At 46.6% G+C, this 16349-nt stretch overlaps 1 protein-coding gene across 2 annotated transcripts in view; it reads left to right on the top strand.

The window, feature by feature from the left end:
* The window catches only part of HDC (histidine decarboxylase), a 36744-nt gene that overhangs the window by 12030 nt on the left and 8365 nt on the right, over positions 1-16349 (top strand). The window contains exons 6-11 of one of the 2 annotated variants that reach the window (XM_073568367.1): positions 1699-1842; positions 2014-2080; positions 2306-2468; positions 11906-11996; positions 14601-14699; positions 15203-15304. In XM_073568367.1, coding sequence (XP_073424468.1) covers positions 1699-1842; positions 2014-2080; positions 2306-2468; positions 11906-11996; positions 14601-14699; positions 15203-15304 — 666 coding nt within the window. The remainder of the gene's footprint in view (positions 1-1698; positions 1843-2013; positions 2081-2305; positions 2469-11905; positions 11997-14600; positions 14700-15202; positions 15305-16349) is intronic. The other variant, XM_073568366.1, reaches the window with a different exon arrangement.

A 16349-nucleotide genomic window follows, 5' to 3' on the forward strand; every position in this document is an offset into this window, starting at 1 on the left:
ATTAATATGCCCAAGCTCAGCCGGACTGCAAAGCCCACTGTCACGCCACCTCCACCAGTGACCTATAGAATATATAGCACAATCTACTGGACGTTTTGTTTTGAAAGAAAGAATAGCGATGGATATTAATCATCCCACCCCCAAAACAGCCCTGGGGCCCTGACTAATTGACTGGATAAGGTTCCGATATTTTGTATATCCTTACCTTGATGTCAGATACGACATACAACCCCTCTACCCAAATTCTGGGGTTAAGAGTTTCACAGCTCTTAGCACCCACTCAATAAATGCTTAGGGTTCTCCACTTTTGGAAGTCGTTTTTTTTTACTTAAATGAATGTAATTCAGGATAAAATTCATTTTTTCTTTTGGTTTTCATTAAAAATGTTGCACCATTTCCTTCTATAATCTATGTTTTGGACTGTCTATTGCTAGCTACAGAATGAGTTAGCTAAGAATCCATCAGTGAGCCCTCTATGAGCAAAGAGTATGCAACTATTGTATCTGTCTTTTTCTGGGCTCCTCTCAGCTGATAAATAACCACACACCACATCAGCCTGTAAAAGCCAAATGGTGCAACATTTTTAATGAAATCCAATTTATAAAAATGATTTCATGTAGCCCCAAATATGTGTATTTAAGTACAAAAATAATGTTCCCAAATGTGGGCAGCCCCTTTAAAGGGAATCTGTCACCCATTTTTTCGACTATAAGATGCTTCCACTGCTATCAGGGGCTTATCTACAGCATTACAGAATGCTGTAGATAAGCCCCCGATGTAACCTGAAAGAGAAGAAAAATGAGTTATATTATACTCACCCAGGGGCGGTCCGGGTCCGGAGGGTGTCGCGGTCCGGCGCCTCCCATCTTCTACCGATGACGTCCTCTTTTTTGCTTCCCGTCGCGGCTCGGCGCAGGCGCACTGCTCTGCCCTGTTGAGGGCAGAGCAGAGTCCTGCATTGCGCAGGCGTTGGGAGAGGTCCAGCGCCTGCACACTGCAGTACTTTGCTCTGCCCCCAACAGGACAGAGCAGTGCGCCTACACCGGAGCCGTGACGGAAAGCAAAGAAGAGGACATCATCGCTAGAAGATGGGAGGCGTTGGACCAGACCGCGACACCCTCCGGACCCGGACCGCCCCTGGGTGAGTATAATATAACTCGTTTTTCTTCTCTTTCATGTCACATCGGGGGCTTATCTACAGCATTCTGTAATGCTGTAGATAAGCCCCTGATAGCAGTGGAAGCATCTTATAGTCGAAAAAATGGGTGATAGATTCCCTTTAAGGGCATCCGGTACTGTAAATGTTCTTGCACAAAGTGCCTTTATTTCATGATTTTGTATTCTGGTATCACATACAAAAATGGTTCTAATGTCTATATATACATGGGCAGCACAGTGGCTCAGTGGTTAGCATTGCAGCGTTGGGGTCCTGGGTTCAACTCCCACCAAGGACAACATCTGCAAGGAGTTTGTATGTTCTCCCCGTGTTTGCGTGGGTTTCCTCCAGGTACTCCAATTTCCTCCCACACTCCAAAGACATACTGATAGAGAATTTAGATTGTAAGTCCCAATGGGGACAGCGATGATAATGTCTGTAAAGTGCTGAGGAATTAATGGCGCTATATAAATGATTTCATTAAATATATTAGTATATCCTGGGTAGTGCTTTATTGAATAGACTCTACTTTCTGTGTGCAGGCTCACTCTTCTGTAGAAAAGGCTGGTCTGATATCTCTAGTAAAAGTCCGTTTTCTGCCAGTGGATGAAAATTTTTCTCTTAGAGGAGAGACATTAAAAGCTGCAGTGGAAGAAGATCGAAAACGTGGACTTGTGCCTGTCTTTGTAAGTAAGAAAATAAATCTCACTTACGTCTGTAGTTTAATGTAGGTGTTTTACATTTTAAATTTTTAGTGAATTATTAATATTATGTATACCCATACATCCAACAATATCATTACTTATCCTTAGAATTAGTATCCAGGGCACAGCTTCTTACATTATCCATCTTTACAGGTCTGTGCAACGCTAGGAACCACAGGAGTGTGCGCCTTTGATAATCTAGCAGAGTTGGGTCCAATATGTAAGTCAGTACATTTGCAAATATCCTTCTGTGTTTCTTTCCATTGTTATATTATACATACATAAATATATTTTTTTAATGTGTTGAATGTTCAGAAATACATTACCATTATAATATAACCACAATAAAGAGTATCAACATTCATGTTTTAAAGGATATAGCAGGGATTATTGGGATTGAGGTTCTGATTCATTTTACGTGCTAATATTTGACTTTCCCGCTCAGGTGCCAGAGAAGGGTTGTGGCTCCATATTGACGCAGCGTACGCTGGCACTGCCTTTCTGTGCCCAGAATTCAGAGCACTGTTCAGCGGTGTGGAAGCCGCTGATTCCTTTACATTTAATCCATCAAAGTGGATGATGGTACATTTTGACTGCACTGCTTTCTGGTGAGCCATATATTGTCTGCCTTCCTGCATAATGGCTGCTTGCTGCAAGTAGTATCTGGTCATGATTAGAAGTTGAGCAAATTTTTCAATATTCGGTTTGGAATACGATCGCCGGCGAATATTGTATTTGCAATATGTGCAGAACATAGCCGAACACCATTGGAGTCAATGGGAGTAGAAATGACTGAATATGTTCGGAAACAATCGTGAAACATAAATGGGTGAAAGAATGCTGAATGAAATGACATGCGGCAGTTTGCAAAAGTGCAGCAGCTTTCCAAGTCAGTCAGCAAAAAAAAACAATGTGTGTGCATGAGATTTCTGAAATCTCATTGCTTTTGTCAGTACTGTAAAACGCAGCTTACAATTTGCATTAAAAAAATGAAGAAAAAAATGCAGCAAAAACGCAAAGTGTGAACATAACCTTAAGGTACAAGTCTGCACTCTATGCGACTTCAGACTTGTGAATCTTCACATTGCGCATACTGGGCATTGTGAGGATTCTCCGGTGCTTGATCTGCATACCAGTGCTTGATGTATTCACACTGCGGGGCAGGGGCCTCCGCAACATGCAGGTGCAATAGCCTGATGTCAGTTCTCGGACAGCGCGCACTGTGCATGCCCGAGAACACTTGTTACAGCACAGGCGCCGGGATTCAAATCAAGAGGAGGCAGCGACGCACGGGGCATCATGATGGACAGATTGTGGGCGGCGCGGAGGCCTCGGACAGTCATGATTGACGGATGGTAGGCGGATGATACTGGGGGACACAACATACCTGTGGGACACATTACAGGTATGAGGAGCTAATTATAACAAAGTCAATATTTTGGCATTACTGGGGGTCAGAAAAAGAAGAGCCACCTTCAAAGAATGCAGCCTTAGTGCTGCTGAAGGTGGCTCTTTAACTGAAAATCGCCCTGGGGGGTGACAGGTTCCCTTTAAAGCCAGACAACCCTGCTAGGGACAGAGTAAATGTCTCTCCACTCCTGAAATGTGCCCCCACCCTTGGGATTCCACAGGATCATTGTTTTTCTTTAATTAAAAAATCCAGGAACAAGCTCTATACTTTATCCTTGTACTACATTCCTGACTGTATACCTGTATATTGTTCTTGTAAATACACTACCGTTCAAAAGTTTAGGGTCACTTAGAAATTTCCTTATTTTTGAAAGAAAAGCACAGTTTTTTCCAATGAAGCTAACATTAAATGATTCAGAAATACACTCTATACTTTGTTAATGTCGTAAATGACTATTCTAGCTGCAAACGTCTGGTTTATAATGCAATATCTTCATATGTATAGAGGCCCATTTCAAACAACCATTACTCCAGTGTTCTTATGGTACTTTGTGTTTGCTAACTGTGTAAGAAGGCTAATGGATGGTTAGAATACCCTTGAAAACCCTTGTGCAAGTATGTTAGCACAGCTGAAAACAGTTTGGCTGATTAGAGAAGCTATAAACCTGACCTTCCTTTGAGCTAGTTGAGAATCTGGAGCATTACATTTCTTGGTTCCATTAAACTCTCAAAATGGCCAGAAAAAAATAACTTTTATGTGAAACTCCACAGTCTATTCTTGTTCTTAGAAACTAAGTCTATTCCATGCGATAAATTGCCAAGAAACTGAAGATTTCCTACAACAGTGTGTACTACTCCCTTCAGAGGAGAGCACAAACAGGCTCTAACCAGAGTAGAAAGAGAAGTGGGAGGCCCCGCTGCACAAATGAGCAACAAGACAAGTACATTAGAGTCTGTAGTTTGAGAAATCAATGCCTCACAGGTCCTCAACTGGCAGCTTCATTAAATAGTACACTCAAAACGCCAGTGTCAACGTCTACAGTGAAGAGGCAACTCCGAGATGCTGGCCTTCAGGGCAGAGTGGCAAAGAAAAAGCAATATCAGAGACTGGCTAATAAAAGGAAAAGATTAATATGGGCAAAAGAACACAGACACTGGACAAAGGAAAATTGGAAAAAAGTGTTATGGACAGACGAATCCAAGTTTGAGGTGTTTGGATCACACAGAAGAACATTTGTGAGACGCAGAACAACTGAATAGATGGTGGAAGAGTGCCTGACGCCATCTGTCAAGCATGGTGGAGGTAATGTGATGGTCTGGGGTTGCTTTGGTTCTGGTAAAGTGGGAGATTTGTACAAGGTGAAAGGGATTTTGAATAAGGAAGGCTGTCACTCCATTTTGCAATGCCATGCCATACCCTGTGGACAGCGCTCGATTGGAGCCAAATTCATCCTACAACAGGACAGTGACCCAAAGTACACCTCCAAATTATGCAAAAACTATTTAAGGAAGAAGCAGGCAGCTGGTATTCTATCTGTAATGGAGTGGCGAGCGCAGTTACCAGATCTCAACCCCATTGAGCTGTTGTGGGAGCAGCATGACCGTATAGTATGCAAAAAGTGCCCATCAAGCCAAACCAACTTGTGGGAGGGGCTTCTGGAACCATGGGGTGAAATTTCTCCAGATTACCTCAGCAAATTAACTGCTAGAATGCCAAAGGTCTGCAATGCTGTAATTGCTGCAAAGGGAGCATTCTTTGAGAAAATTATTTCAAATGAAAATCTTTTTTTTTTCGAACCTTGTCAATGTCTGGACTAGATTTTGAATTCATTTGGCAACTCATTTGATTAATAAAAGTATGAGTTTTCATGGAAAACACAAAATTGTCTGGGTGACCCCAAACTTTTGAACGGTAGTGTATATACTTGTATATCTCTAGTGCGCCTTTTCGGCAATTAAAAATAAAATTAATCTTGGGCTGCTCTTTTTTATCTCGATACACGATTCCCCATGTCTGCATGATTGGTTGGTTATATTATACGCTACCCGGGTTGGTTTCTGACCTGATATAAGCCTGTTGACAGACGGGTCTTATGTCGAACGAGGAACTGGTGGCAGCATACTGTACTGTTAGTGAGGAAATCTGGCAGTGACAACCGGGAGGTTTATATATATTTCCCCAGCCTGGTCTGGTGATGTTTATCCCCCAACACTGGGAGTGCCTCAATAACTCGCACATATAAGGGAAGCCTTTCCGGTGACTATTTGCCCTTTGTGCAGTTCCCTGACTGACCTGGGGCAAGTGGTGGCGCCAGAGAGCCGATTCCTGCTTGGTCTTTCCCTCCCCTCCCCCCGAGGTGAGCGAAGTCGACACCCCTTTGCCGGTGCACTATCCTGCCACAGGAGAACGCCCTCCTACTTCCCTTCTCCCTGGACAGCTCAGATCGGAGGCCCTCTTTCAAGCTGCCCTGGCGAGTCTCGAGGCGGGGCATGAGGAAGCCTCCGCAGCCTTCCTGAAAGCGGCAGAACACCAAGCAGAGTGGGAGGCAGCAGAACATCAGGCAGAGTGAGAGCAGAGCGGGAGCGTAAGGCGGTGGAACGCCGTGAAGCTGCAGAGCGACAGCATCAGCTGGAGTTGGCCCGGCAGGGTCTCCTACCGCCCACCACAGCACCCCCGGAACCCAAGACAGCCCAGGTCCAAGCCGAGGACTTCCCCTTGCTGGAGAAGGACAGAGACCTAGACTCCTTTCTGTGAGCCTTTGATCGGACCTGCCAACAGCACCGTCTGGCCTCGGATAAATGGGCCAAGTACCTAACCCCCACGTTTGAGGTGTAAGTCTCTGGAAGTTTTGGGTGACTTACCTGCCGGGAGGGAACAGGACTATGAGATCATCAAACAGGCCCTGATCCAGCAGTTCAACCTCACCCCGAAGTCTTACCATAGGAAGCTCCGGAGCCTGCTAAAAGGCCCCAAGGACACGTGGGTCGACCACATGCGGACCCTTATGAGAGCTGTGGAGCACTGGACCAAGGGGCTGGAGCTCACTTCCGACCAGAAGATGCAGGAGGCATTTGTCATGGAGCAATTCTTGTGGAACTGCCCAGAGGACCTCCAACAGTACCTCAGTGACCGGAAACCAAAAGGAGCAGCTGCTACAGCCGCCCTGGCAGATGACTATGCCAATAACTGGGTCCCTGAAGCCAAGCGGGCCACCCACAGCACCTGGAGAGGGGATAAAACTCATTCTGCCCCTGTTTCCCCAGCCCCTAGAATGCAAGGGGGTCCCCTTCTGCTTCCCTCTCCAAACCAGGGGTAGAACCCAGGAGGTGTCACCTCTGTAACCAACCCAGACACTTCAGGGCCATGTGTCCCCAGCGCCACAAGGCCTTGTCCTCATCCCCAAAACCGTCCCCTTTCATGTGTGTGGGTGGGGGTGGTGGAAGGTCCCATGACAATTACCAGCCCGTCACTGTAAACCATGCCGATGCTATGGGACTGCGGGACACCAGCGCCGAGATGACCCTCATGCGGCCTGAGATGGTGTCCCCCCAGGATTTGATACCCGGAAAAACTCTCTCTGTCTCCAGGATTGGAGGCGTCGAACTGGCGTTGCCTGTTGCCAGGGTTCATCTGGACTGGGGTGTCAGGAGGGGAATGAGGGAGGTGGGAGTGTCAGCGAATATTCCCGCGAATGTTTTACTTGGGACAGATTTGTGGTGGCTGGTGTCACAGTATGTGGCTACTGATACTACAAGTCCTGGTCCCCCACTGTGTCTTGATTTGTCTACTGCTAGTAATGTTGTAAGTGTTTTGCACGTTCCTTCTGCATCAAGGGGGGAGGTGGGAGCTGAGAGTCACTCCTGTGCTGACAGGACACATGCAGCACGCGCAGATAAGATAGAGCCAGAAGACACAGGAAGGTATGAGAATGCCCCCAGGTGTGATGAGACAGTGTCTTCTGGAGGGAGAGGTAGGGGGCAGGTAGCTGCAAGGCAAGAACCAGAGTTGGTGGGAAGGACTGCCACAGAGATTGTAGGGGCCCTAGATGAGTCCAAACTGCTGGGTTCTGCGTAGCTGCATGAATGCCAATGGAATTGGCGCAGGAATGAGTGGAGGACACCAGAGCATGTAGTTCCAAAGCTTTACTCACAGTCTGTTGTACAAACAGGTGCCTGCCTCCGTGCCGTGTCCTCCGGGTCAGGGACTCAGTCAACCTCCAGGCCAGATGGAATACTCCTTTCCAACACTCCGCCAACATGTGTCTTTCTGAATGTCTCCTCTTATTGCGCCTTTAAGTGAAGTACTCCTAGTACTGAGTTACACTGGAGTTCCTCCTGTCCGATGCTCCTATGAACTCTACTCGTACGGCAGACAGCTGTAGCCTGCTTCGGGGACTCCTTGCTACTGAGTCCCGGCTCACTATCCAGTTGCTGTTGTACCCCCAAGTCTTGTGTGGGAATAAAGTCGTTACTACTTCTATTCCTCCGGTGTCTGCTGCAGGACCATTAGTATCCTTACAACCTCGGGGACCGGGCCCCGGCCTTGCGCTTAGAACTTCTAGGAAGGGTGCTCTTCTAACCCACGTCCTCTGTTCTCTCTTACTCCTCACGTTACGTACTAATCTTTCCTTCTATGGAGAATCAGGCTTTCAGGCTATGTTGCTTTTTCTCTTCCTCTCCCGTGCCAGCAGACCCAGGTCACTGGGATCCGCTGCAGCGCCTCCATCCATCCATCCCTCTCTCCGGGAATCTTCTCCTCTCCACCTCTCTAACCAACTGACCTCTAATCCTAAATTCTTCCCGCTCCTTGTAATGTAAACTAACTCCACCCACCTCCCAGCACGTTTCGTGTTCCAAGCAGGGAGCCACCAATGGGTGCTTTGCTATACTCCAAGCAGGGAGCCGCCGAAGGTGCTTTGCTACACTACTTTGTGGTGTGGGGTGCAGGTGTTGGAGTGTGGTCAGGAGTCTCCATCTTACCTGGATGGTGGGATACTACACCTCAGGAGGAGGTGCAGTACCTCTGTGGCGACTGAGCCTCAGGGGCGACACATAAGGCCCCGGGGCAGGAGGTTCCCACACCAGGGATGCCAGGAACCAGGTTGATCCAACTCACTCGGCGACTTATGTGGAAGTCGAAGGGAGGCAGGCACTACCCAGGGTTACAGCAGTCATGGTCGCTGTCACCAGGAGTGGGAGTGATGAAGCCAAAAGAGCCTCACGGAGGTCTGACAGCCTTCCCCCTTCTGACCAAGTAGCAGCTGAGCCAGAGGGAGGCCTGGAGACAGGTCCCAGGGAACTGACAGAAGACATGGCAGTTTTGTCCATTCTGGCCACGTCTAGTAAGTTTCAGGCAGCGTTGGAGGCCGACGACAGCCTGAAGGCCCTTAAGGAGCAGGCAGCACAGCCTTTCAAGGAGTGAGACCTCGAGTGGGTGGTCTGGGACCAGGGATCGCTGTACCGGGTGTTGGTTCAGCAAGAGTCACCAGAGGCATGGCCTAGGGACCGACAGTTAGTGGTACCCCATCCGTTCCAGGTGGAGACGTTGCAGATTGCACATGAGGTTCCGATGGCCGGACACTTAGGGATCGCCAAGACGAAGGCCGGGCGAGCCCATCATTTCAACTGGCCTAAAATGGGGACCTATGTAGCTACCTACTGCCGTTTGTGTGACTCCTGTGAGAGAGTGGGGAAGGCGTGGCGGCGCCCCAAAACCCCACTGGTGCCATTGCCCATCATTGACGAGCCTTTCCGGAGGGTGGCTTTGGATCTCATTGGATCACTAACGGTAGTGGATTATGCTACTCGGTACCCGGAAGCTGTAGCCTTGTCGTCCAGTCGAGCCGACAAGGTGGCCACCGCTTTACTGGAGACTTTTTCCAGAGTGGGATTTCCCCAGGAAATGCACACTGACCGAGGGACCCAGTTCATGTCGCAGCTGATGGAGTCCCTTTGTAAGCGAATACAGGTGCAACATCTGGTGGCCAGCTCGTACCATCCGCAGACTAATGGTCTCTGCGAGCAGTTTAAAGGCACCCTCAAGCAGGTGCTTAGGATTTTGGTTGACTTTCACGGGAGCAACTGGGAGCGGTACCTCACACACCTATTTGCCTACTGGGAGACTCCACAGGCCTCAATGGTGTTCAACCCCTTCGAGCTACTGTATGGGCGGCATGTATAAGGGCCCCTTGCTCTAGTGAAAGAGGCATGGGAAGGAGACTTAGCTACCCCTGGAGTGTCGGTTGTTGAGTACGTCATGCACTTCCGGGACAAAATGACGGCCTTGCCGCGGCTGATGCAGGACAATATGGCCCAGGCTCAGGCTGACCAGAAGCGCTGGTACAACCAGAATGCTTGTGAAAGGACCTACCAGGTGGGTCAGAAAGTGTGGGTATTGATCCCCGTACCACAGTACAAGCTTCAGGCAGCTTGGGAGGGCCCATACCTCGTGCACCAGCGGCTCAATGATGTCACGTACCTCGTCACCCTAGACCACATCCGTGGAAGGAGGAAAGCCTTCCATGTGAACATGATGAAGGCCCATCATGAGCAAGAGGCCTGCACCCACCCTGTGTGCAACCTTCCCGAGGAAGGAGAAACCGAAACCCTCCTGGATCTGCTCACCCAAGCCAAGGGGGGTGTATCCATTGAGGACGTAGAGGTTTTACACCAGCTCTCCGAGGACCAACGATCCCAGCTGGTGGATACTCTATGCCCCTTCTGGGAGCTGTTCAGCAGCCTTCCCAGAAGGACCGAGTTTGCTGTCCATCATGTGGACACTGTTGATGTATATCCCCCCTCACTGGGAGCGTCTCAATAACTCATACCTATAAGAGAAGCCTTTCCAGCGACTATTTGCCCTCGGTGCAGTTCCCTGACTGACCTGGGGCAAGTGGTGGCGCCAGAGAGACGATGCCTGCTGGGTCCTCTCCCCTGAGGTGAGCGAAGTCGACACCCCCTTCCCCTGTGCGATATGTCACAAACCCCTTTAATTCCTTCACAACCTATGATATTTAGGTAGGTCAAAGGTCGTGTCCCTGCCTTTGATGCGGAATCCGGTGCTAAGCCCGCATCTTTCCCTGCAAATGACAGCTGATTTGATCAGTTGTCATGTGCCTCTAACATCCTCGGGTGAAATTGCGATTCAGCCGTAGCTGTTAACATGTTAAATGCTGCTGTCATTATCTGACAGAGGCATTTAACTCATGCAAACTGGATGCACATCATAATACACGCCCATCAGTGCCCCTGTCACATGATCTCGGGGCGCTGATGGGTTGTCATGACAGCCAAGGGTCTGCAGAAGACCCTGTTGCTTGTTATTGCAGATCTCCTATGAACGACAGCCCTGCTATGTGTAGCACAGGTGATCGGAGGATTGCAGCTTCAAGTCTCCTAAGGAGACATAAAATAAAATAACAGGAGACCAAAACATCATATCTACCCCACAATGGAATCAGTAAAAATGTCAGCTCGGTGCCCTAAACATAAGCCCTCGCCCAGCCCCAGATTCCAAAAAAATGGAGACGCTACGGGTATTGCACTTTTTTCAAAAAAATCAATTTCATCACACTTGGATTTTTTTCCCCATTTTCCAATACATTATATGGTAAAACCAATGGTGTAGTTTAAAAGTGCAGCTCGTTCCACAAAAAGCAAGCCCTCACATGCCCATATTGATGGAAAAATAAAAAAAGTTACAGCTCTGAGAAGAAGGGGAGCAAAAAATGGAAATGCAGAAATGGGAAATCGCAAGGTCGTAAAGGGGTTCAGATATACATATAAACAGTATGTAGATAGATAGCCCTATTATTAATTTCTGAAGATCGAGATAGTGCTTATAACACAAGCAATCCTCACACATAGAATGACTGAGCTGAGAATCGCACGGCTGGTAACAGCCTGTCCTCTGTATTCACTGTACTCAGCAAGCAGTGTGAATGGTGCGCTCCACTTCAAGGCTAGTAAGTGTCAATACACACCAATTTGTATGGGGCATTTTTCTTTTTTTAACCAAAAAAACCCCAAATAGATACGAACTGAGCTAACAAGAAAGACACTTAACAAATTTGAAAAATAACAATGAACTATAAATGTAACTCTATCACTGCTCGGTTTGCTCTAGGTCAGGGGTGGGGAACCTCAGGCCCCAGGGCCATTTACGGCCCTCGATGACCTTTTATCAGGCCCCCGGGCAGATTCTCAGTGACCGCATTCTTGGGCAGGGAGCTGTATTTTGATTGCCACAATCTCATTAATTTCTTCTTGCTCTGTTAGCACACACACGCAGTGTTCACTACTGAACATTGAAGGGCATGCAATGAAAGATTACGTCCTGACACCAATGCCAGAGTCAGGATGTAATTTGTAGGTGGAGTTTATACAGCCCCCGAAGGATGGTATAAATATCCAAATGGCCCTTTGCAGAAAAGAGATTCCTCACCCCTGCTCTTTCTTGCAGACAGTTTAGTAGTGATGTGAATATATCCTTATGGGAGGTAGAAGGCTCTAGGCTAAGATAGCACATCGTTTTATGATCTTATAGACCACAAGTAATGAAGAATACGAACCTCACAGTGGCAGCCCGCCCTGGGGTACAGTAACTTTGGGATAACATTGCTTCATTTTTTTGTAGGGTCAAAGACAAATACAAGCTGCAGCAAACATTCAGTGTGGACCCCATCTACCTCCGGCATGCCAACAGTGGAGCTGCTACTGATTTTATGGTAAGCTTTTATATAGCCACGGGAATTGGAAAATTCCAACTTCTAGTTTTGTATTTTTGTAAAAACAATCGGAACCCCGGATGATTTTTCCAGGGTAGGTGGTCATTGGCAGAGATAGTGTTGAAGTGTGGCAATTACAACAGTTTCAGATATTAGTAATGCAGATATGTGGCTGGAAGGAAGGAGTAAGTACATATAAGCAGATCAGAGAAATTCTTTAAAGGGAACCAGTCATATCTGATCAGTGGCAGCATATCCGAAACAAGGAGGAGCTGTGTAGACTGGTATATACTTTTCTGAGAAAGGATTCATTATAAGCCCTCGCCCACATGACGTATAACTCGGCCTAGTGCTATCTGCTGTCTTACCAGAGAACACTCGGATCAATGTTATACTATGGGGCAGTGCAGATTGGCGATTGTTTTCTACAGATCAAATCGATCTGCGGAAAAAATGGCTCTGGAATTCGGAGCACCTGAGTGCATTCCGATTTACTTGGAGACAGACAATGTTGAAAATAGAGAAATCTTGATCTCCATCTTCTCCACATGTGCTCCGATTTTCGCAACTGAGAGAATGGGATCACAGTGTCATTATCATAATTGATCCCATTTGTTCGAATTAGAGAGTTTACGCCCGTGTGACCCTGTGTGACAGGCTGCTGACCACCTGATGAACTGGCAATATGCTCCAGTGAAATGATCATTTGGTTTGCACAAAAAAAATCAACATTCTCTACAGCATATCGTCCAGTGTATACAAGATATGTGCTGCTGAGATTGTCCGGTGTTCATCTGACGCACTGTCTGCCTGTCTAAATAAGCTACTCATTTCTCCACCTATTAGCTACATTAGGTTCTGTGTGTTTTTTATCATTGCGTTTTCTAGTATGGTTTTTTTCATGCTTTCTTTATTGAGTTTTTTGTCTCTTTTTGGTATGTCATGTTTTAAATAAAGCTGCCTTGTTTTTGATACTTCCTGGGATTTGACGTTGACATGCATTTTTTTTTCCTGAATCTAACTAATCCAATTCTATGGAAATAAATCTGCATATAAAAGAAAACTCATTGTATTCACAAGAGAAATTGATATACTTGTGGATTTCTAAAACGCATCGCAGGTCAGTTTACGCAGCGCAAAGAAAGCACAGTAGATCGGAGATTTCTATGAATTCACTTTTCTGGAACTATAAAACTATGCATTTTTGTGAAAAGCAAATATTTAGGCAGGCAACAAATCCACAACTTCACCTCAAGTCCACAGGATCTACCCTATGTACTTTGTCAGCTACATGTTTATTTGGAAGAAAATTAAATCTAAGTTCTGCTTCTCTCACCCCCAACAATCAGAGGTGATCATCAAGGAAATCTGCTTTTAAGCATATATCTTTTCTGTAGCAGCCACTGCAGAAAAATGTAGACTTAAGGGCCTGTCACACTAAGAGATATCGCTAGCAATATCGCTATAACTAGTGACGTAATAGCGATATTGCTAGCGATATCTCTGTGTCTGATACTTACCTACGACCGGCTCCCCCGCTGGTTATCGCTGATCGCGCGAGAACGTCCAGGACTGTTTCTCGTCGTCAGCTTCCTGCTGGGCTTCCTGTGGAGAGACGAGTGACGCGTGGAGCCGGGCGGGAGGACGCAGGATCGCCTCATCTGACCGGTAAGTAGCGACCCCCGACCCCTGCAATGTCGCTGGTGAGATCTGCCTGTGTGGCAGCTCACTAGCGACCACTTAGCGATGCACCAGCGATCCTGACCGCATCATATCGCTGGTCGGGATCGCTGGTACATCGCTAAGTGTGACAGTACCTGCTATGAATCTATTACATGGACAAGTAAAGTCTGACCCAATGTATAAAATTACATCTGTCCGTATTGAGTGTGGCCACCAAAAATAAACAAGGGCAGGCTTGGACCGGCAATCTATTTCACCGGGCCAATTACTGGTGGGTCACTCCAGAATTGACAGCGCTGCTCCCTGGTGCTCAATTGTGCTTTCGGCAATGGATCACAAATGCTTTCAGAGTCCAATATTAGCTCCACCTCCTTGTCACTCTGCAGAATGATGAGAGGTCTTATCTATTCTCCAAGCACTTCTAGTTGCCTGGGGAGTAGAGGAAGAAATTCCAGCTGGGTGTTTTGTATTATTAATAAGTCTGAAAATAGTGACAAAGAGGTAACATTTCTCCTTATGGAGAGTGACATCCCTGACATACCAGTGTAAGGAGGCTTATAAGCCATGTAATGCTCCACTGGGAAATTAAATATGCAAATCGTCTCTTCAGAGAGGACGGTGACTTGACCTCTATTGCCACCTATTGGAAGTAAGTCATGTGTCAAGGGTCGTTACAGGTTGATATTGACTTCTAGTATTGCTACTTCCAATAGGTGGCACTAGAGTTCAGGTTCTCTTCCTCTACAAAGAGAAAATTTGCATATGAAAGCAGGAATAAGGGTAATTACAGGCTTTAACTGGATTGTATCAGAACACAATAATAATAATAGTCTTTATTTTTATATAGAGCTAACATATTCCACAGCGCTTTACAGATTGCACACATTATCATCAGCTCATTTTGCATTTTTATGATTGCAGCACTGGCAAATTCCACTTAGTCGTCGCTTCCGATCCCTAAAACTTTGGTTTGTAATTCGATCATTTGGAATTAAGAATCTTCAGACGCATATCAGACATGTAAGTACAGCACAGTTTTTCATCATAGGTGTTAATTAGCTTCCAATCCCTTCTATTTCTTATTAAGACCTGGGCAACACTGACTTTTTCTAGCTTTGACGATTGACTTTAACTATTTAGCTACAGCTGCAGTCCAAAGCTATAGATTGAGTCGTATGCAATTGGGTGCACTGCCGCAGCTACTTATAGTTAAAATCAATCACATTCCCATTATACTCTATGGGGCTATTAAAAATAGAGACCTGTCTGTTTTTGATCCGAGTGATGAATCAAATTCACCCAATCAAATCAATGTCATTTGCAACCAAAATCAAAATGCCGTAGCTGTGTGTTTTGTCATTAAACCAGTTTTCTTTTAATTTTAAAGGACACCACTAGATGGTGCTATAACATTGAGTTTTTGAAACGTTTCTTACCAGATTTCACAGTTTCAGCAACATTTGTGAAACATAAAACATAAATATATATACATGTGCTGCCATATGTTGCATATATACTTTCAGGGCACAGACATGGCCAAGTATTTTGAGTCATTGGTTAAAGCCGACCAGATGTTTGAGGTTCCTGCAAAAAGACATCTTGGACTTGTTGTCTTCCGGCTAAAGGTAACCTAATGTCTGGTGACCTTTTCTTTCTAGTGATATTCTGCTACATATTTGGGAACATTAATTTTTTACAAACAGTTCTTGGCTTGGTTTCATAAATTGGAAATATACGGTACGGCCGGATCCAATTGCTGTGATCCCCTGCTGTCCTGTCTGTATACTCTCTTTTGCTTCCTCCCCTGCCCAGGAGCTGTGGTATGATTGGACCATGTTCCTGGATGGTCAGCAGGGTCGGCGTTAGGGGCAGGCAGAACAGGCAGCTGCCTAGGGTCCTTGCTCCTTCAGGAGCCCCCAGCCAGTGGTGTGACGCCATAGTGGCACACCACATGGCCGCTATGGGGCTTGTGAGTAAGAGGGGCCCAGCCATGCCCCCCCTGCATTGCATATACAGTTGAAAGCAGCGATGGAGGAGAGAGTGAGGAGGAGAGATAAGTAGTTTGTGTGTGTGTGTGTATGTATGCATTATAGTGTGGGTGTTATACTGCACTGTACTGTGTGTATACTGTGTGTATGCGTGTGCTGCAATATACTGTGTGTGGGGGATTGCATTATACTGTGTATGTGGGGCTGCACTATGCTCTGAGGGGCTGCACTATATTGTGTTTGTTAAGGCTGCATTATGCTGTGAATGGGTGTGCTGCATTATACTGTGTGAGGAGCTGTATTACACTGTGTGTGGTGGGGGGCTGCATTATACTGTGTGTGGTGGGGGCTGCATTATACTGTGTGTGGTTGGGGGCTGCATTATACTATGTGTGGGGGAGGCTGCATTGTACTGTGTGGGAAGGCTGCATTATACTGTGTGTGGGGGGCTGTATTATACTGTGTGTGTGGTGGGGGGCTGCATTATACTGTGTAGTGGGGGGCTGTATTATACTGTGTGTGTGGTGGGGGGCTGCATTATACTGTGTGTGTGGTGGGGGCTGCATTATACTATGTGTGTGGAGGGGGGCTGCATTGTTCTGTGTATGTGTGTGTGGGGGCCACATTATACTGTGTGTGGGGGCTGCTTTATACTGTGTGGGGGGGCTGCATTATACTGTGT

This window comes from Dendrobates tinctorius, unplaced genomic scaffold (assembly GCF_039654945.1).
Source record: "Dendrobates tinctorius isolate UK_male_01 unplaced genomic scaffold, ASM3965494v1 ptg000022l, whole genome shotgun sequence".
Lineage (NCBI taxonomy): Eukaryota > Metazoa > Chordata > Amphibia > Anura > Dendrobatidae > Dendrobates > Dendrobates tinctorius.